Genomic DNA, 22,539 nt, shown 5'->3' with positions numbered 1-22,539 from the left:
TAGTCCCTCCTCGGCTTTCCTGTAGCCCCCTTCAGGTACTGGAAGGCTGCTATAAGGTCTCCCTGGAGCCTTCTCTTCTCCAGGCTGAACAGACCCAACTCTCTCAGCCTGTCTGGATGAGAGGTGCTCCAGCGCTCTGAGCATCATTGGGTATCACATCACACAGTAAAAGGGAGCTGAGTTTTTTGAGGCACATTATGTTGCTCTTGGTGCCAGAACCAACAGAGGCAACGGAGGGGACAGGAAGTCCAGGACAAAGTAGGAAGGGAGCGAGATGGAAAGGGGTCAGAGAAAGGAGAGGTTAAGCGTTATGATGCTATAGTGGATGAGGAGCAGAGATGTTGGATGCAGAAAAACACAGAAAGTTGCACTTTTCTTAAGTAAGAAACAGCTACAGAGAGATTGAGTTATTGTTTTTTTAAAAAAATTGTGTTAAGCATTTGATTTCACTGCTGGTAATTTATTTTGTTTGAATAAGGAATTCTAAAATAATAAAGGCCAGAATCTTCTTCCATATGTGTTGAACATACAATCCAGTGCATTTATGATGTCCTACTTTAAGACACTGGATGTCAGATTTTGAATAATCACTGGAAGTAGGTGGTGAATGACTCCTAGAACCAAAAGTGTTTGCTCTTTGTTCATTTCTTGCCCCCTGAGTGGAGAGATCACATGATGGATAACATCAGAACAAAGATCATTAAATATTGCCTGAAGAAAGAGAATAACCAGTGCATAAAAGGATAAGAAAGAAAATGTGAGGAATAACACGGCAATTGTGTCAAACTGGAGCAAGGAATCGAAAGGCAATGGAATGCTTTTACCAGCTGTTGAAAAGGGAGGTCCACAAAAAATTATGCCAACAGCTCTACTCAAAAATAGCAAAAAGCTATAAAGCTAAAAGAAATTAAAATAATTTTTGTAAGCAAAATACCCACAAAAGTCACCCCAAAGCTACCAACATCAAAATATAGTTCATGTCAATCCAAAACCAAACCTACATGCCCATGTATGCAAACTGTACATGTGTGCATTCACCTGTGATAATACAGTACTGAGGTCTTTCTCTTTTTTCCTTGCCAACAGAAGGCAAAGTTTATGTCAGATCAACTTTGGACCAAGTAATAACTTTTAAAAATTACTGTGTTCAAATAGAATTAGTAAAAAAAACAACATACCTGGCAAATAAAGACCGTACACAGTAGCACTATTTTTCCATTTTTAAACATACTGTTTAACTATTTCTGTTTAATTGTTCATTATTACTAAGTTTCTAAATTAAGGATAATTTTCAATACAATACCTCAGCAGTTGTGAGGAACACGTCCTCGCCAATATGTTTCAGTCCACATGAAATAACGCCAAGGGCAACTCCTGGGAACACATAGGAATTGTTGCCCTGTCCAGGGTAGAGAGTTTGTCCACTTGGAAGAGTGACAGGATCAAAAGGACTTCCACTGGCAAAAATACCACGTCCCTAAATTGTATCAAGGAAGCCAAAGAAAGCGTGTTAGTTGTGAGGATGCTGTCACGTAGCCCTTTAAATATCTACCACTGTGGGAGCTGGGTTACATTTATTTATTATCTCTTCTGAGAGGGTATTAGAGCTACTTAACTGAATGTGTGTCAAGAGCATCAAGACACTGATTCTAGAAATCAGTGGCAATTCTCTGTGATTATCTGATATTAGAGAGTAACAGCTGCCTTGTTCAGGGAAGAGCTGTCAGCGCAATTTAGAGGAGAAGGAAGTGAAATCCAGCACTCGTTATTTACTCTGTGCATCCACACCAGAAGAAGAGAGTACGTGGGACGAAAGCTGTAGCCTGGAGCTGTAAAACTGAAAGTGGACAATACTGTCTTGGGAACAACAGGTGATGCTGTTGGTTTTTTTCCCAACAGCAGACCTCCCACCAAAATGACACTAACGCCCCTAAATGTCACACTTTTGGATGTGGCAATTTCTGAGGAGCTGTGGGGACAGGCAGAGCTCTCTGTTCCTCCCAGTCTCCCCTCTTCAGGACCCTACACCCACTCTGCAGCTCATCAGAAAGGCAGAAGTGCAAGCTCTGTCTCAGGAATGTCATCCCACGGTGCAACCTACAGCACAAGTTGACGATGGGATCTCCTTTGCTGGGACCTTGTGGGTCCCCTCTTCATAATATACTGAGCAGCGTGAGGGAACCGACTCATAAACCACTTGAATTTTTCCCAGCAGATTTTTGGGTAGTGCCAAGTAGCACCATGGGTGACAAGGCCCAGGAATCAGACTGGTGCCAGTAGGCACTACGGAAGAACCAGCTTGTTTTGGGGAATTAAGTAATTTAGTTGTGTGGATAGAAGTTACACCATGATACTTGTCCTGAGGACAAGAGAACTGACTCTAACTCGGTTTACGTTGTTGTTCACAGGGGATCTCTAAATCTCCTCCCAGGGCCCAAACACAGGTGTAGCTCCATGCTGGCACACAGCACACATCGGGGAGCTGTGGGGAGGAACAAAAGCCTGTGGGGTGGCCCAGACGTGGCAAAAGAGCTCACGTTGTTAGAAATGGGGTAACATCAGCTAAGAGGAATATTAGGCCTGGCGTCACTCAGCAGCACACATGGTCACAGTCATGATAGCCCGGCAGTACCCAGAGATGGGCTCTTAGGGAGCTGCAAGTCTAGTGGCATCTCACCGCTCTCCTGGGATGAGGAACATCCCGATGGGAGCAGATGCCAGCACCATCGAGTGCTGTTCAAGGGTGGCAGAAGAGGCACCTCAGAGGTGACTCGCCTGCAGCACTACTATCCACATTCTCCCCAGATGATCCCTGATACACAGGGAGAGAGAAGTAATCTCTACAGCAGGCAAGGCAGTTTTGAACTAATGAGGGGAGTAACACTGCATAGGCTCGGTGTCTGCAGCCCAAAGGCCCTGGCTCATGCCTTGCTGGGGAGGGACAACCCTTGAATTTAAGCAGTAAATTTCAGCATGGAAGAAAAGCCAGTCTTTATTTATGCTAGCACTGCTGAAGTGATAAATGTCACTGCTACATACTTCAGAGGCACTTTGTATCAGAAATATCTATGCCTATTTTGGAGACCTGGAAACGCGCATTTTAAAATATGCCACTGTCGCTATTCAGCTCTTCAGAAGAAACTCTGTTTGGTTTGGTGTCATGCAGCATTATTGTGGCTGGCTTATTATACATTTTGGTGACAGATCAAATACTTCAGTGCGTCTTTTGCTCTGCCTACCAGATGTCATTACCCGCTGTAACAAATCCTTCACGTAGGCCGATTCCCTGGCTCTTGCGCTGCGCTGTAATTGTGTACTGTGCAGTGGGGAACAGGCATGCTAAATCTGTCCTTTAAACACTGTGAATCTGTCATTTAAACTGGCCTGTGTTTGAGAAGAAATCCAAACACAATCCACTACAGAACACATACGGTCAAGTATCCATACATTTCAAATTCTAGATGGAATTACAGGATATTTATTACTGTATTACTTTTGTAATAAGCAATAAGCAATCACAGTTCTCTAAATTTAAACCTTTGTTTCCATAAAAGAAATCTTCGTAAAAGGAGTCAATTATGCCTTAATAATGTTATTAATAAAGAATTACTTTAAAGATTTTATTTCCTTTATTGAAGTATTTTCTTACCCTAAAGATTATTTATAAAATCCCAGATGAAAAGTATACCGCTGTGTGTATATATTACACAAAGTGGTACAGTTCAAAAACAAGCATAAGGTTTTAAATGATTGATGGTTACTGATGCTTCGGTTATAATAAAGACTATGAGTCTTGCCTGACACCAGTAAAAGCTATTAAATGTTTTTATGAGGGTGCAAGCATGCATTGGACTTCAGTGAAGTTGTCTTGATAAAATCTTAAAAATCCCGTTACTTAATTTAACTAATTTTACCTACACACAGAGACATGGTTAGCACTTGCTACTCTGCTGTCTTTCTCCCGTTTTAAATTTAACTTCATATTTACTTTTCACTACATATACCGGAGAGATGTTAATCTTTGGTTACCTCTGTATATTTGTAGCACTGCTCAGCAGTGCACTCTGCTTTGCTGGTAGGATTGCTGAGAGCAAAAATAATAGGACGTTCGTTTAAAGCAGCCATATCTTGAAGAATTTGTTTAGTAAAAGCACCACCAACTGCAGCAACTCCTAAAGAAAAACACACAAATAACAAGTAGACAAACACAATCAGTTCAAGGTGAGATTTGCATCTCCTTTTAAAAGAACAGAGCCCCTTTTACTGCATATCTCCCCCTTCAAAATGGAGTTCAACCTTTTTTCCTAGCATGGTTAAAATAAAGTTTTGTATAAAAGATTTTGAAACAGTGAAACTTCAGTATTATCCCTAACATAAGGCAGAACCTATACACCTCTATACAATCTGGCAAATCTGTCACTTCACTTTTCTCAGTCGCTTCATACAAAATACAAGCGTATCACATAATCTGTGGATAAATCCAACAAGGAGTAGAAAGGTACAACTCTGTCTCCTAAAGTCTCATGCGACAGACTGGATGGTTTCTCCCAAATACACCATGTCAGATTTCAATTTGTTCTGGTATGATGAGTAAAGCCTCTGCCTTCCACAGCTGATCATTGTCTTCTCCATCCTCAGGTGATGAATAATCCCAATTTTGAGTCTACGGCTTCCCTAACAGCAACAATTTTTTAAAACACATCCCTTTCCATCCCACCAGATATGGTTGTTTATCCTCCATACTGTACTCACAACCAAAAAGGGGTGTGTGATGTTTCTGAGATGCCAATACACCTGTATTTCTGCCTAAACCACAAGAGTTGGGAATCCAAGGATCAGGTCCTCACTCTCCATGCCTTCAGTGCAAAACAGATAAACAGACCTTGGAGTAAACCTAAGGATATTTATGTCCAGGGAGGTCCCTATCACTCGGCTTACAGAGAAGGTAGCCTCCTTTTTGCTCAGGGCCTCCAGTGCCTGGCTTCCTGCTCTGCTTTCCTCACAGCATCCAAGAAGGAAAAAAAACAGTGTTTCTTCTCTTAGAGGAGTAAGAACAGATTCAAACCTGGGCCAGGAAAAGGTGTTCCTTGGGCCAGTACTTCAACCGCTCATCGCTCATACACAAATGAGCATCCCAACATTGCCCACTCAACAGCTTGGTGTCTGCCCAAGGTACGTGGAGGGAGGTGAAAGGGGTCCTCACCTCGCAGAGCTGGCTGGAAGGTTATACATGCTCCAGGACTAACATCTCTTAAAGGTGCCTCAGAGTATTTTCTAACTGCTTCTACATGATATATGTATAATCTTCCAGAGCATCCTCAAGCACAGCCTATGCCCTCAATAGGGAGAGGCAGGGGCCTCACTGAAACTCCCTAAATTACATTAAATTGAGCTTTCCCAAGAAGCCTACTGAAAACCCAAGCACCCCACAACAGGCTCTTTAGGTGCTGGTTAGGTGCTTAATGTGGGCCCAACAATGTCTAAGACCTTTTTGGTTTTGAATCTCACCAAATATCCTTTATTCTGGTCCCTTAGTAATAAAAGAAGCAACTCCTCAACTGACGCAAATTGGTGACTTCTCCCAAAGTATAAACATCTCTTGCTCAAACATTTATGTCACATAGCACTATTTTTCACAAATTGGAGCTCTCTGTATTTCATCTCCTGTTTATGGACAAGGATGCTTAGATGCAACAGAAACACAGAATACAAAATCATAGAACCATTTAGGCTGGAAGAGACCTTCAAGATCATCAAGTCCAACCTCCTTCTAGCCCTACAAACACCACTAAACCATGTGCTTCAACACAACATCTACCCTTCTCTTAAGCACCTCCAGCTCTTGCAAGACCAGCTGGGCCACTGCACGTTTGGTGCAGTTAGGGCAGATTTTGACCCACTTGTATTAGAGCCTGTTATACACCTTGGTTTCTGGTCAAGTCTGCAGTTGCCAAATGTTTAATGTCTTCTGGACAGCCAATAGTAAGAATGACTATCGTCAGATATCAGTTTGAAACAAAATGCTCTGAAGAATCTCACTGACTATTTCTTTTTTTTGTTTTAAAATTGTAATTTCTTATATTTGATCAAGATAAACTAAGGCTTTTCCTTGAGCCATTGCAGGCAATGAAATGCATTATGAGGATTTTCTGAGACAGAGTTAAGTAAAACGTTTTGAGAAGGAGTATCAGCATATTTCCCTGTGACTCCTGCTGCCCAGGAAAAGGTAGAATCATAGAATGGCCTAAGCTGGAAGGGACCTTAGAGATCATTTTAATCCAGCCTCCCTGTCGCCAGTGACGCCACCTCTCAACTAGATCAGGCAACACATGGGGACTGAATGGGAATCGAAGCCACGACCTTAGCGCTCTTAGCGCCATCCTCTAAACTGAAAAAACATCATTAATTTTCATTGCTGTTTCTGTTGGAAAAGCCTTCATCATGCAGTAAGGACAGGAGAAAGTGACCTTAATGGAAAGGACCATATAGATTTATATATAAAAATGACACACAGTAAACATCCGTATTTCACAACAGCAAACATTCCCTAAGCATCCATGCACCTTTATTTAGATAAATATCACAGATCGTTCAGTCTATTCTTCTGTTCCGCTAGCTTTTTCAGCCTTGTATTCTGCTAAATAAATTCTCTAGACTACTAAGTGTCTGTCTTGCAGTCATATCTTTATGGAGCATAGAAAAGGTAAGTTTTATTTACCTCATTCATGGTCACTGTCAAAAGCAGATTTGCTGAACAAGTACCATGTGGTGTAGGCATAGTGGAAAAGGCAGGTCTCAAAACTGTAGATAATTTTCAGTGTGGCATTTCACATTTTTCAGCATCTGATGAATCATTTTACTAGCCAGATATTTTCAAGTCTTATATATTAAAAAAAATATTTAAGATCATTTGCAGTTTATTCTCAAAACTGTAACTAAAACATAATAACTAGACTGCAGAGAGCTGAGCAATCCTTTACTGAGATCCCAAATCCTGCAGCTTTTATAAAAGAAAAAGCCTGTAAAAACTGTGGTTTTTTTTCTCATACAGGACTTGTGGCTTAAGGACCTGAATATGAGGGAAAAGAAGATTCAGCTACAGCATGCTCATATTTTTACAGCTTGACATGTGCTCAGCTCAGTTTTCTCAATCTAAGTTTGAGGTTATTTGTATTACACCAAACAGAAGTAATTTAGGAAGATGATAAGGTTCTCCATCAGATGTTTAAACCAGCTCGGATTATTCCCGGTGTAAAATGGGTGGCTTGGAGTGAAAGCAGTATTACATGCTTGGATAGTTGCTGTTTGTTCACTTGCTTAATAGAGTCCATTATGCACCTAGTGTTTTCTGAAAACACACAAAGGTAAACTCTGTTCAGAGGAACTTGATCTTGTCTTCAGACAAAGCCACATCCCCATTTTTTTTCAACGAGGAATAAGGTCATTGCTTTAAAGTAAAAGAAAATTACCTATTAGCACAGATGGTTTTATATCTTTAACAATATCTTCTAGATTTTTCATTTCACCATGCTCATGGGCGAAATGTTGCTTCTCAGATGTTAATGAGGCACGTCCCTGAGTAAGGAAAAAAAGAAAAAGATATTTATTATAAGTTTAATGGAACCTAATATCCTGGGATAATCAGTTTGCAAAGTATCTGGTTTAACATGTCCTATTTTCATTTCTACTTTTGCGTCAATCACCAAATACCATATTAGACAAAGTTACACTGTGTATAGCTAACACGCTTAGGGTAATTTAGGACTAATCTATTTCTCTAATAAGTAGGTAAATGAAATTCGATACTTGTACTTTAAATTCATAGCAGCTGTAGAACATAGCTATATTAATAATTACGTGAAAGCACCATTCTTAAAGCTGTTTTACCTGTTAACATTTGGTCAAACACTTAAAGTTACTAATGATAAAGTATAAATATATTTACACAGCAAACAATATGGTGCACCAGAGCGGGAGGGGTTCATAACTTAACAAAACAAAAATAGTTTCTCTTAGCTTTTTCAGCTTTGCTCTTATCTAAAAGTATAGAGACTATACAGGAGGAGTATACAGACTACAGGTGAGCCTATACTTTCTTCCATATTTTTCATATTTAAGTCATTCACTCTTAAGGATGGAATAAAAATAATTCTAACCAGATGTCTGTTGTACCGTTTTTGCATTAACAAAATTGACTCAGCTGTGAAACAACTTTCACCCTGATCTATACTGGCAATTTCAATCCATCAATGCCCAAAAGGTTTCCAAACAGAATGACTGATGCAGGAGAAAGGACATTGACTGGGCTGCAAAACCCGTTTTGAAGTCAGTATAAGTAACGTGGAGTGCAGGGCCAGGAAGTGTAAGGATTTGTGAAAATTATATTTTCTAAATATGTGGACCTCTGTCTGTACATAGGTATCTGAAAATTTCAGCAGAAAAGTTTAAAATGCAGACACCTTCATCCCTTGTTTTATTCTCATGCCTGCAGAAAACATCAAATCTAGAAGACAGTGCCAGCACCTCAAACATCTTACAATTTCAGACAGCAAGAAAATTATGCATGATATATAGACGAGTACACAAGGAAAATTAAATGCTAAATGTAATTTTGACCAAAAAGACAGAACAGATACATGTTATCTCCTCAGCCACATCCTTTTCAACCAAGCTGAAAGTTTCCTTAATCTTAGCATGTTAATTAAACCTATAGGGAAGTACAGGAACAACATTATTTCCATGATTCCACCAAAGTCTACAAATTTGACAATTTTGGCTCAATTTAGGGCTGCATATACTATCAGAACCAACCCAGAATTAGTTTTTTAATGGTATTTTTGCTCAATTTTGACAAAAAACAAACAAACGAGAAACCCAATGCCACGTTGCAGACCACAATTCTGCGATGTGGCAATGTCTGGCTGTGCCAGTCCTATCACCGATACTCCTCTGCTGGTCCTCAGACAGCCACTGCCAGAGCTCATGGGCAGGAGAGGAGGATATTTTTCATTTCCAGCTGCAAGACAAGTGTTTCCACCCCAAGGGTACCGCAGGAAGCTGTGGAAGGTTGTTATGTGGTCGGTGCTGACTGAGCTGATCTGCCTCACAGGATGCCACCTTCTCTTGGCTCATCCCTGATTAACAAGGGATTTCCAGAGATTTCTTCTCTTCTACAGTCATGTTGTTTGTCTTTTTTTTAATATATGACCAAAATACAGAGTTTTTAAAATAAGAGGGTTATGTCTGGATATGCTTATACGGGTCTTAAGTGTTCTCCTAGAGCACGGAAATACTGCAATAAGGGCACCTGGTTTGCTTTGCGGGTAAAATGTGAAATTCTCAGCCTCGAGGGAATGTGACAATATTACCAAGGCTTGGCATATTCACCCTCAAATCATTTCACCTTCAATACACGTTTCAAAGTCTGCCATTTTCCAGCACCCCAGCAGATGTCCCCACAGTCTACACACACAGTTTAGAAGCATCTCATTTTATAGCAGGCATCTTCCTTAACATTCTCGGGGTAAAATATGAATTCTTTCTTTTCAGTTACAAATATAAATAAATAAATAAAGTATTTATTATTTCCAGGCCAAAATCTTGTTCCTAGGAATAACTCAAAATACTATAATAAAAAACACTTTTCATTCTAATCAGCTGATTGGTTAAAATCAAAATGCTCCATGGAGCCTGACTTGGAGGCAGGTTTCCAGGAGCTGGGAATGGGTGCCATGGGCAACCATCCAGTCCCACACTGCTGCTTCAGTTGCTTCCTTAACAGCTTATGATGCTACTACTGAGAAACCAGTTTTCAATCTGGTCTTAAAATCCAGCCTCCAGGAGACTGCCCTGGGCTACCAAGAAACAAGAAATCACCTCTAAGAGCTATGACTGGCTGACATCTCAGTGGAGAAAAATGTTGATATTCTTTCATTTTCACTTTTAACCAAAACAACCAAAATCTGCCTTGAAACAGAGTTACTTCTCTATACATTTTTACACTTGACTGGCTTTCGAGAGGGTACTTCAACATTTTAAAATTAAGATAATGGCAGAGGTGTTAAAACACTTCTTGATGCAATACCAAGGATTCGAAGTCTTATTTCCTACTGACGGTGACAATCATCGCTCATTTAAGTAGCTACAAAGGAGTGCTCAGACAGTAAGCTGGATGTGATCCACTGGCTAGTGAGACTAGTGCTAGCCAGATGGGTCAGCTCAGGCAGATTCATAGAATCATAGAATGGTTTGGGTTGGAAAGGACCTTAACAGTCAGCTGGTTCCAACTCCCCTGCCTCAGGCAGGGACAAAACAGTCCTTTCTCTTCTGCCCTATCTTAATTTCTATCTGCCCTTAATTTCACACAGGGCATTCTGCCATTCTAAAAAAAAAAATCCCAACCAAACAAAAAAATGTATCACAACCCAAAACCCAAACAACAACAACAACAAAAACTCAAAACCAAGCCAAACACAAACCCCCAAAAATTTCAGATTTATTTCTTTATTCAGCCTTGGTCTGATTTAGCTTGGACCCATTAGTCAGAATGAATCATGTCTCCAAGTAAATATTTTTATAGTATATTGACTAAGAATGTAGTATTAAATTCTGTGACTTAGTAAAAATAACAACAGTTATGTACATAGAGATTTTTGCTTGGAAAATGCTTATAAAAGGCATTCTACAGTTTGGGTGGGTTTTTATAATATAGATTTTTAAATAGATTGTCACAAATGTATTTTAGCTAATTCAGTGATCCCAAAGGAGCTACATAACACCTCCTTAAAAACTGTGTCTGAGATTTCAAGACTAGCTAGTTGATTTGGATACAAAACTCCAATAATTCAGAGAACGGTGCTTTAGATAGCATTTTTTTCTCCCCAGATTGGCAAATTCTTAAGTTCTGCTCTCCACAAAGAAGAGGCGGCAGCAGGAGCACAGCTAGTTTTCCTCCGTGCCCTGCCAACAGGGCAAGCAGTGACTCGCAGGAAGGAAGAAACAATTCAGTTTTTGTGCATGCTTAACCTCAAACCAAGGGGTTGCCAGTCCATTTAGCACAAGCTTCCAGACATCCACCCCTGAATGCCTGTAGCTGGAATAAGAAATCACAGAGTTTTTGTCAGTTGGCAGAGAGAATAGGATGGAGCCAAAATGCAGAAGTCTCAATCGTGGTTTTGTGTGGGTTTCTGTCTTGTCTCCCTCCTGATACAGGAGAGATGCAAAGTGGACGGACGTATCAGTGCAGAGCTGCTCAGATGAAAAGAGCAGCTTTTCCAGAAGTGCAGAGCCCATCTTCTGCTGTTTCTATTTCCAGCCCTGGCTTAGCTCTCTTCTGTAATCTGGCTATCTGCTGCTAGGAAATGAGATGTGGAGGATCAACACAAGAAAGCACAAATCGCAAATTGCTCTCGTCTGCTTGCTTCTCCATAATCCTAAGATACTAACACAGCACACAGCTCACTGTTATTGCCCTTCTTCTTCTGATAGGAAAAGGGAAAATTTCAAATACTCCATACTAAGAAAGAATTTGAATGAGCTCTGGGGTTCTGTTTGTGAAGCTTTGTCTTTTAAGTAGAAAACATCATCTTCAGTCGCACTTGAATCTGTCTTCTAAGTACACTGTCTTGCTCTTTTAGCATTATTAAAGATTATTTCCTTCAATGAAAAGGGCTCAGAAAGACCAAAAATCTAAAGATGTGTCCCTTTCAAGCACACCAAGACTCAATACAGATTTGCTGTTTCACTGAAGGACTGCGATGCTTGCCACATAAGGGAGGATTTTTTTCCAGGGGTTCCTACCAATGGATGTTATTGCATCACTATTCAAATAGCAGTATGAAGACTCATCTAGGCCAGACAGCAGCTGCCTTACATTGTAATATGCCTTCTATGATGTATAACAAACATCTTTCCTGCATCAGCTGACACTCTCTAAATCCAAAAAGGAAAGTCTTTCACACTGAAATCCACAGATGAACTAAGAGGCTTGCTAAAATACCTATTTGGAAGGGAAGATACAAACTTTCAGTAGAAGGAAGAAAGTAAACTTAGAAAAAGACTATATATCTGTCAAAATTCCCAAACGTATTCACCATCCTAAGAAAAAAATTTTAGAAAGCATCAACATTTCATTATTTTGCAATGCTACTTATTCTTATACTATTTCCTTGTCTTTTGTAGAGTAAGTAATTCACAAGGCTCATTGAAGTAAGTTTGCCTGAATAAAAGAAAACACAAACAAACTACATACTAAAGTACCAGGAGGCCCATAGCATCTTTAATGCATGTTCATGGCGCCTGAATTAACTATATACAATATACACACAATACATCTCCACTAGAATGCTGAAGGTGAAGAATAATAAAAACACTCAAAAAGATTAACAAACTTTAAATAAGTCCAAAAACACAGTGAAAATGTCAGAAATTACAAGGGGAATAGTATTGCCTCTATCACAATATCATTTTGTACCAAGAAACCTATGGGGTATTTTGGGTTTGAACAAAGGAGAACAAAGCAACCTGAAAACAGATATGTTGCTATATTAGAAGTCACCGTGGTATCTCAGATGGAAAGTAATATGAGTTAAATTCTTTATTAGCAAATGAGTTACAATGTGGACTGTGTCAAGTCAGCAGATGAAGTACAGAGATAGAGAAACAATAGCAGCATTCTCTGATGGTGACATTATGTACAAAAGATCTTGGCAGTCGTAAAATACCTATAGTCCCTAATGGATAAGAATCACTAGCATTATATATTATTATTACAAATAGCAAAATATAGTCACTTGGACACCAGGACCTTTTAATTCCGGGAGCAAAAGGAAGTAACAGCATCTAGTAGTTAATAGCTTTATGAAAACCTGCTTGTATTTTGTATTTGAACTGAAAGTAGTTCTTAGTTTTAAGGAGGTTTCTTAAGGTTTTAGTTTTAGTGGCTGATCAAGCAGCACCAGAAGCAAAGGAGATACTGGGATCAGGCTTCAAGCAAATGCACATCACAGTTTCCACAGAAAAAAGCTCATGTCATCATATTATAGAACCAAGTGGAGGCTCAGATAACAAACAAAAATGACCCATCAATAAAACCCTGAGAAAATTCATAGAAAACAGCTGTAAAAACAGGAGGCCAGACTGCAATGCAGACATCTTTGTGGGATATTACAAAACAGGAGTCAAATCTTACAAATACCAACACTGTAGTCTAATGCTGTCGCCCATTTGAGCTGATCCTGCTGGGGCTGCCCCACAGACCAGGGCTGAGGAGCAGAGGAGCTTTATGCTAGCGAAGAGAGAGAGGCAGGGCTGGAAGCTCTCCCAGATTTGCTTTCTCCATCAGCTGGGACGCAGCTGAGAATATGCCAGAGCACCCTGATGACTGCGCTGTCCCACATTAGAGGCAGCCCTGGCACTCATCCCAACTCACAGCCAGGGAGGCAAAAATCTATTTATATAAACACATGCCTCCATTTGACTGTGTCAACTGTGGCTTATTTAAACAAGAGAAGAGAGGTGAGTACACAGATAGACTAATAAATTCATCTGAGGTTCTTAAATACTGAAGACATGAGAACCACAAAAGAAATGGGAACTGTAGACCAAAGAGCAAAGCAGTCCATTAGTAAGTACAGTACTTCCAACTCAAAATGCTTTGGTTTTACTTCCATTTTTTCCTGCGAGTTCCCTATTGCGGAGTTAAGAGCAAAACAAAAAAGCAGTTGTTAAAGCATCTCGGAAGAAGGGAGGGGAAGAAAGGATGTAGTTAAGAGTCATGGGAGAAGGTGGTGAAACACCTCCCTCTTGGGAGTTGATCTCTACGTGGTTTCTCATCTCGTTCATCACAAATAAATCCATGGTTTAAAGGTTGTTGCTGAACCATCTGAAGGGCTCTAGGCAGGGACTGTAGACAGCACTGGGAGCTGAAGGACCTCTTGAGAGTCCCCCAGATGTATAGAATTGTATCAGCTGGAAGAGACCTAGAAGATCATTGCGTCCAACCTTTGTCCCAGCCCTATAAGCCTACTAAATGATTCCCCCAAACACAACATCCAGGTGAAGAGAGCAGATTTAAAAACAGAAAAGGCAACCTGGACACAGAATTAATAAGCAGTTTGTTGCCAACTGTGTGAAAACCCACCAATATTTTGAAGAGATAATGTCATAATGGCTGGCAGTAGAAACTATGTTTTAGGTGAGAAATGTAATTCTGCTGTTGACTTTAAAACACATTGCTAGAAGATTAGGAATGTTTATTTAAGTACTATAAAATTTAGAAAATGTCCTTTCCACCTAAATAAGCACATACGGTTAACAGGCAGGACAAAAATTATAAATACAATCATATCAAGAAGATGAGATCTGAGAAACAGAGCAAGTCAGGAATTCACAAAGCAACAGAAACAAAACGGAGCAAAACAATCATTCATTTCAATAAGAGAGCGTGAGGAAAATAAATAAAAACTACCCAAATCAGTTCATCTAATGTATATGGTATCAAAGAGGAAACAGTTACATGCTAACAAATTAACATCAAAATTTTTGTGGTGTCTCTTTTAGAGAAAATAATGTGGGTATTCCTTGAGCATACCCCACCAATCATTCTTTTGCTCTGTCCTCGCTCGTTTCCATACGTTACTGACCAACTATGAGTAATGTCATGAGTTTTCAAAGACAAAATAATGTGTTTTCTTTCTAAAAAACTTGTATTTCATATAGAACAAGACAAATGCAAGATGAAAATGCACAGGTTAATCACACAATGTTAGGGGTTAGAGGGGACCTTGAAATCCCCCTGCCAGAGCAGGATCACCTAGAGAAGTTCACACAGGAATGCATCCAGGCGAGTTTTGAATGTCTCCAGAGAAGGAGGCTCCACAACCTCTCTGGGCAGTCTGTTCCAGTACTCCGTCACCCTCACAGCGAAAACATTTTTCCTAATGTTTTTGTGGAACCTCCTATGTTCCAGTCTGCACCTGCTGCCCCTGTCCTATGACTGGACATCACTGAAAAGAGCCTGGCTCCATCCTCCTGACACTCACTCTTTGCATATTTACAAACATTAACGAGGTTCCAGTACCGACCCCTAAGGGACTCCATCTAGACTCTGTCCCATTGACCACAACTCTCTGACTTCTTCCCTTCAACCAGTTCACAAGTCACCTCACTACCCAGACCACACTTCCTCAGTTTACCTACAAGGATGCTGTGGGAGTCAGTGTCAAATGCTTAACTGATATCCAGTTAGACCACATCCACTGTATGGCCATCATCCATCCACCCAGAGACAGTGCCAAGGATAAGATGTTCCATCATTTTTCCAGGGACGGAGGTGAGGCTGACCAGTCTATAGTTACCCGGGTCCTCCTTCTTGCCTTTTTTGAAGACTGGAGTGACATTCACCTTCCTCCAGTCCTCTGGCACCTCTCCCATTGCCTACAACTTACCAGAGATGATGGAGAGTGGCCTAGCAATGACTTCAGCCCTTAGCACCCATGGGTGCATCCCATCAGGGCCCATGAATTTGTGGATGTTCAGATTGCCTGACTGATCCCTAATCCAGTCCTCATCAACCAAGGCAAACTCCTCCTTTATCCTGACTTCCTCTGGGGCCTCAGGGGTCTGGCACTCCTGAGGACAGTATCCAGCAGTATAGACAGAGGCAAAGAAGGCATTCAGTAACTTTGCCTTCTTTCTGTCCTCTGTCTCCAGGGCACCCACCTCATTCACTAGAGGGCCTACATTGCCTCTAGTGTTAGTTTTGCTGGCAATGTATTTGAAGAAGCCCTTTCTGTTGTCCTGGACTTCCCATGCAAGGTTTAATTCCAAAGAGGCCTTAGCTTTCCTAGTTACCTCGCTACATCCTCTGACCACAGTCTTACCTTCCACCCAAGTGGCCAGCCCTTCCTTCCATCATCTATAGACTCTCTTCTTCCACTTGAGTTCGCCCAACAGTTTCCGGTTTAACCATGCGGGTCTCCTGGATCTCTTTCTTGATTTTCTACCCATTGGGATGCACTGGTCTTGAGCTTAGAAGAAGTGGTCCTTGAATATTAACCAACTATCTTGGGCCCCTTTACCTTCTAGTACCCTGTCACATGGGATTTCCCCTAGCAATTGCTTGAAAAGGCCAAAGTTGGCCCTGCTGAAGTCCAGGGTTGCGATCCTTCTTGGTATTCTGCTCCTACCACACAAGATCCTGAACTCCACCATCTCATGGTCACTACGGCCAAGGTTGCCCTCAACTTTCACCGCTTCAACCAGATCCTCCTTGTTGTTGAGCACAAGGTCCAGCAGTGCTCCTCTCCTGGTCGGCTCATCCACCATTTGCATCAAGAAGTTATCATCGATGCACTGGAGGAACCTGCTGGACTGTGTCTGGCCGGCTGTGTAGGCCTTCCAGCAAATATCTGGACAGTTGAAATCCCCCATGAGAACCAGGGCCTGTGATTGAGAGGCTGCTGTCAGGTGCCCATAGAAGGCCTCATCAGCTTCCTCATCCTGATCAGGTGGCCTGTAACAGACACCCACCACAGTATCACCCAAGCCAGCCTCCCCCTTAATTCTCACCCACAAGCTCTCAACTCCTCATCTGCTCATGTGAGCTGTCACATCATGTCTCTGTAACTGCCACCAGATCGTAACCACTCGACCACACACAGATTTCTATCATCTCCTCTTGTTTGTTGTCCATGCTGAGTGTGTTCATAAGGACTAAGAAACCAAACAAGTATTGCTTTGTTGAGATAGTACACAAGTAAAACAAGGCAGAAACTGCTTTAAGTTTTTGTGCCATCTTGGAGATACTCAAGCCATTGCATCCTTGCTAAGAAGCAAATCAGGTTTTTGGCTTAAAAAGTCCTAGCCAGTTGCAGTCAGCCATAAATGAACTGATCAAGGACAAAAGTAAAGAGTCAGAATAATTGACCGTTGCTTAAAAAAGCTAGAAATAATTAAAAGTTAGAAGACGAGGCATTAAGTGGTATATAAAAGTTACCATTAAAGCCATTATCAAATTAGTATCTAGAATGAAATCCACACTTCTTTTAAAAAGTGATTATTGCTAAATACAAGAAAATTCAGTAACAGTCGGGGTCGAAATGGGATTCAGTTCGATATTAAAAAACTTGATTGTGAGCTCTAAAGGCTTTTTCACATGTTATATGAACTCTGCTGACTGTAATGGGAGAGAACTAACCTACATGGTATTGAAAGTCTGGTATCAGTCCTAAATTCTATGATTCTAAGTTCAGTCCTAAGTTCTATGATTCTATGATTCTATGAAATGTCCCTCTTTCTTTTCCTTCATATTCTCATCAAACATTGAGTTACGTATGTATCCAGCTTTGACCAAACCATGAACTTTAATCAGGGTTGTATCCACTGTCCGTTAATTGGTTGTGAGGATCTTTTCCAAATGAGATTGCTAGGGATATTCAAATGAGGGAAGGAGTAGGGAAAATGAAAACATTGTAAAGAATTATCTACAGGATTACCTACATATTTCCATTCTAATTAGGACCAGAGAAACTGATAAACTTTTGGGGTCTATTTCAGTTCCCTCTTAGAAAGATCAATATTCTGAAGCCTGAAACTATTGGACCTCAAGTGATGTTCTTCAACTTGCCATGCAGTTCGGGCTTCACTCAGATAAGCTAAAGTCTTACAAGTGATAAGAACACACATCTAATGGACACTTAAAATACAAATCACTTAATTAGATACAAGTGTTACTGTGCTTCACTAGAAAGCATAGACTACAAAATCGTCAAAAGTAGCATTGCTCCACGTTGACATACTCTTTAAAATAAAGGATGGCATCCCAGTACTGTTTTTTACTTTCTGTCTCTTCTCAGCTACTTGTCACAAAGAAAAACATACTGTCTTTGAAGTTCATATGTGAAGATTTGGCCACCAATATAGCTAAGCATGACACTATGGCAGTTTTAAAGAAGACACAAAATGTGTTCACCACACATCACACTTTTATGTATGTTTGTGGGATTAACAGGAAAAAAAATGGGCATGTAGAATATAGGAAAGAAAACAAATACAGGAGACAATCATCAGTTTGTTCTTATAGGTAAATATGTATTTATCAATTGGACAGAATGTGACAATGTGACAGAATTAAGCAATTCAGAACGAGTTCCAACTGTTTATGTGTAATCTCCAAATACGCAAGAGTGTAAAAGCAACTTTAAAAGTGTCTTTTAATTAAACATTAAAATTCCCATCTGAATACACTTGGATACTTAATACAGGCATTTCAGGCAGAGTAATATCTGTTTAAAAAAGTCATACAGTTCAAGTGACAAAATTCCAGTAATATTATGACCTGCAAGACCTCCTTATCCACCTTTGGAGAGAAAGTAGTTTCAAAAGGTGAAAGTATACTGAAGAAATTGAAAAAAACCCCAAACTTGATACACATGTCAAGGGTTAGGGCCGGGCTGTCAACTAAATGCTGACAGATGCTCTCTTGCCCCTCTCCCTCTGCAAACAACAAGGGAAAGCAAATGAGGCTCTGTGTCAGGGGGAATCTGTACACAGGAGCTGGATTTGGGAATTCAGGATCAGAGGCAGAAGAACAGGAGGAGTCTTCTTCAGACACCAGCCATTGAAGAAGAGGCCTTAACCCCCATGATCCCTCAGATTTATACTGAATATGACATATATGGAATGGAACACTCTTGTTGGCCACTTGTCCTGTCTGTTCCTCACTGGAGGTGCAACCTTTTAGTTCTTTGTGATCCCTTTACTTCCTGGCACCTCCAGCGTGGCACACAAGATTCAGCAGTTACCTTGGTCATTATAGGAATAAGTAAGAGCCTTTCTGCATCCCAATCCCTGGTAGTTACTGTAAACCTCAGATGTTATCACTTCTAGTAAGAGATACTGTCTGCAAAACCATGCTGCTAACTTCAGAAAGTGCAGCCTCTCAGAAGAGACCGAGCTGAAAAGTAAAATCACTGAACTGAATTGGTTCTGTTTAGCTCAAACCACAACATACGAACAACATTATAAGGTCTCTAGAATGAAGTGGAGAACACAACTATAGAGAATATAACAAACGCAGCCTTTATCACCAGCTCTTTCACCACAACATAGCAGAGAAGTTGGTCATCAAACTTGGTTTAATGAAAAAAGATGGTTCCTGGGGGAGTGGGGGCGGGGAATATTAACAGAAAAATGAAAACACAGCTGCACTGGAACTAAAATTAAAAAGCCACAACGCAAAAATCAGATACAAAAGCCTGATAAGTGACTTCGTGGCAGCTTTTGGGGGTGCGGAAGAAGAAAAAAGTGGAAACCTTTTGCAGTCATGTCAACAAAAGTTCCAAGGTTGTTTTTCTTTGAAAATTAGATGAAAGGAGAAACAGTGTTTAGATCTGTAATCATTCATTGCAAATGTATTGATCAAAGGACAGCATAGAACAAAAATGATGTAAAAATTAGTTCAGTTGGACAAAGCAATCGCTCAGTCTTCAGAGATTTTGTTTTTCCTCATACTGCTAAAGCAACAGATCAGAATACTTCTAGGAATGAAAAGGTCTCCCTGCTTCATGTAAAACTCTTTAATCAAGCAGTTTCTGCTGAGGCATATTTTAAGGGACTCTTGTTGAACAGGTTTCCATTGATACAGCTCCTTAGTAGCAAGAAATGAAAGTCAGTATAGCTTATGCAAAAATTGGTGAACTGGTGATCTATGCTATGCCTTGGCAAATTTTATCTTTGCAATAAGCAAAAGATTTCTAACATGAGTCTTTCCCATTGTACAGTTTTCTCAAAAATCTTCCTCATTTTACTTCTCTTACCTCACTTCTAAGAGTTTGGAAAGTCCTTCAAGTCTTGCAGCACTTTTCTGCACTCAGCTAAAGCCAAAATAATTTCTGAAGCAAATCTAAAGTGCAGCATTCTTTCTCAGGCCAGAAAAAGGAAGCAAGAATAGTTTAATTATTTACTTGCTGTGTATATGACTTCCCAGCAGTTAAATGACAAGCTTCAAGAGGCTTACACCATATTTTCTTTCTTCTGGGATGGGGCTTTTTTTTTTTTTTTTTACTTTTTTAGGGAGAACATTTAGCTGCAGAAGAAAGCCAGTCAAGGACTTGCAGAGCCCTAGAGCAAGAACACATTTCCTTATGCCTTCCACTGAAGTACCTCCAGCTCCTAGATGCTGCAGGCTCTGCACTCAAACACATGGCAGCAGTAAGCATCCACCAGTTCCCCAGTCCCCCCAGGACAGCCAGACAAGAAGATTGGTGGTCCCAGGTCTTCCAGGAACACCAGCCATGATCCGAAACGTGCACGGGCTCCCACTGCTTGTGTCAACATCTGGCCACAAATTCAACCCTAATCTATCTCAGACAGCTGTTATGTCTGGCGATCACAAACAGTTCACAAATATACTCTTGGGCAGGACATGAAATTCAGTGGACTGTTTTTTGGACAAAACCCAAATTAAAGCCCCACCAAGAAGAATAAGCAGAGGAAAGGAACTTTGGGGCTGTGTGAGATGCTGACTGGTTTTGGCACAGCTTGAGAGCGCTGAAGCTAGAAGGTGGTGAGGAAAGTATACAGTCACCGAGTCACTAAAAATTTAGAAACTGTGAATTAGTCACTGTACCAAGAGCAACAACTCTGATTCTCCACTGACTAGCAAGTTAGCAGTGAGAAGTGTAAAAGAAGCAGGAAGAAGAAATGAGCAGGAGAGAAGAAAGGCTGGTTTACCACCTTGGCTGGCTGGACATGAAGCCAAGACCTGTTTTACTGCTTTAGAGCTGTGAAGTTCCTACATTTTTGCCCCTATCAGTTTGTTTCCTTAACACCACCAGGAGGTGATTTTAGTTTGATCGTATTATTTGATAATCCCAGTCTCTGTGGTGGAGGAAATGGTGCAAAACACTATTGTTCTTAGGCAACCTCTAGGTTTCATATCGCAAAAGATACATAGGCCTTCAGTCATCTGTGTTTGGATGAAAAAGCACTTTAAGATTATTAAATGAAAATCAAAAGGATTAACAACACTTGTTAAAACAAGTAGAAAAATAATCTGTGTCTTAGTAAGAAATACCTGCATTCTTCTGTACCTGATCAGGCTACTGTTGTGCTTTCTGGTAAGGGATGTACCAGATGACCTTAGCAATAGTCTCCCATCTCACTGTCTATGATCTTACTATTTTCCCTTTAATCTTTAATATTAGACAGCTAAAGAACACTGTGCAAGAGTGCAGGACCAACAAAGATGACCATAAACACTGCTAACCAACAGGCAAGGTGAAAAAGCAAAGCCAACTGGCCTCTCATCCATTTCTTTTAAGTAGCTCACAAACTATTAAATACATAACCACCTTTTAAAACATACCAGTTTCTTTATTCTGGCACATGGAATTCATATGTTTCTTTATTTTGGCACAGGGAAGGAATGAGGTAAGGGTGACTGATGAAGTCTCTCAGCAGCTCCAAATTCTGACCAGTGTTGATAGCACTGCAGACCACAACATCTGCAACACGAGCTATATCACTGGGCATAGAAGCTATTTGATGCAATATATCTCAGCTCTTACAGAAGGATGACAGGTTTGCAATATCAGGAAAATATCCTCTTCAAAAACATTTTTGTTCCTTTTAAAAATTCCTTGACTGTTATCCTAATAACGTATCTATACATCTTTGTGCAAGTTTGTGCTAACTAATAACACTCGCATTAACATGGGAAATACTGAACCCACAAGTTGAACATTTCTTTCCTTACGTGTTTTTTAAGGAACTGTTGAAAAACTCCCTTCATTATGTGTTCATCCTTAATAGAAATAGAGCAGGAACTCCAAGCATAATCAAGCCCCCCTGAAGTAACATGGGAGTCTGTCATTCATTTAATACGTTATAGAGAAGAAAAACAGCTTGCTATGTCAAGAGCAATAAATTGTTGTAGTTGCTTTCACCAAGAACACATTCTTGCCTTTATCTACAGACTGCAAATAACTGTCACGATATTTAAAAGAATGAGAAAATTATATTACCTTTACTATTAATCCCTTTGAGTCAACCATCCATATTCTTTTGATAGCTACGTCTTTAGATACACCTTCTTTTTCCATAGCCATAACAATGAGGTTTGCTATCCCCAGTGCAGCCTGAAGGGAGGAGGAGAAAAGTCATATACGAAAGTAGAAATGAAATAAATCCCCTGCTCACTTGTTTCCTCTACCCACTATTTTAGATAAGTTTATTGGTTTTATTTAACAATAAAATTGAATCATTATTTTTTCATAAAGTAAACACTAATGAACTGTTGCTACCATCTGGTAATTAGAAACCATAATGTAGATAAATAGTATAGGTAAATCTTAAATCATACAGATAAATCGTAGTATACATATATCTTAAGATGATATTTACAGCGTGGACAGCATAATAAATATTTAAACTCTAATTAAAAATGCTAAAAGTAACATTTATTCCATGTAATCATCTCAGAATACATTAAATAATTTTTCTTCTTTAAAAAGAAGAAGAGACATCATTATTGGTTGA

At 40.1% G+C, this 22,539-nt stretch overlaps 1 protein-coding gene across 1 annotated transcript in view; it reads right to left on the bottom strand.

Moving 5' to 3' along the window:
- Positions 1 to 22,539, bottom strand: part of ME1 (malic enzyme 1, NADP(+)-dependent, cytosolic) — a 135,489-nt gene that overhangs the window by 8,295 nt on the left and 104,655 nt on the right. Inside the window, exons 8-11 of the mRNA XM_009872449.1 lie at positions 22,026 to 22,139; positions 7,470 to 7,575; positions 4,030 to 4,172; positions 1,304 to 1,477 (exon numbers count right to left, since the gene is read on the bottom strand). Coding sequence (XP_009870751.1) covers positions 1,304 to 1,477; positions 4,030 to 4,172; positions 7,470 to 7,575; positions 22,026 to 22,139 — 537 coding nt within the window. The remainder of the gene's footprint in view (positions 1 to 1,303; positions 1,478 to 4,029; positions 4,173 to 7,469; positions 7,576 to 22,025; positions 22,140 to 22,539) is intronic.

The sequence above is a fragment of the Apaloderma vittatum genome, unplaced genomic scaffold, assembly GCF_000703405.1.
Source record: "Apaloderma vittatum isolate BGI_N311 unplaced genomic scaffold, ASM70340v1 scaffold3387, whole genome shotgun sequence".
NCBI classification, from domain to species: domain Eukaryota; kingdom Metazoa; phylum Chordata; class Aves; order Trogoniformes; family Trogonidae; genus Apaloderma; species Apaloderma vittatum.
Note: the sequence above shows the minus strand (reverse complement) of the source record. Positions and strands in the feature narration are given on the sequence as shown.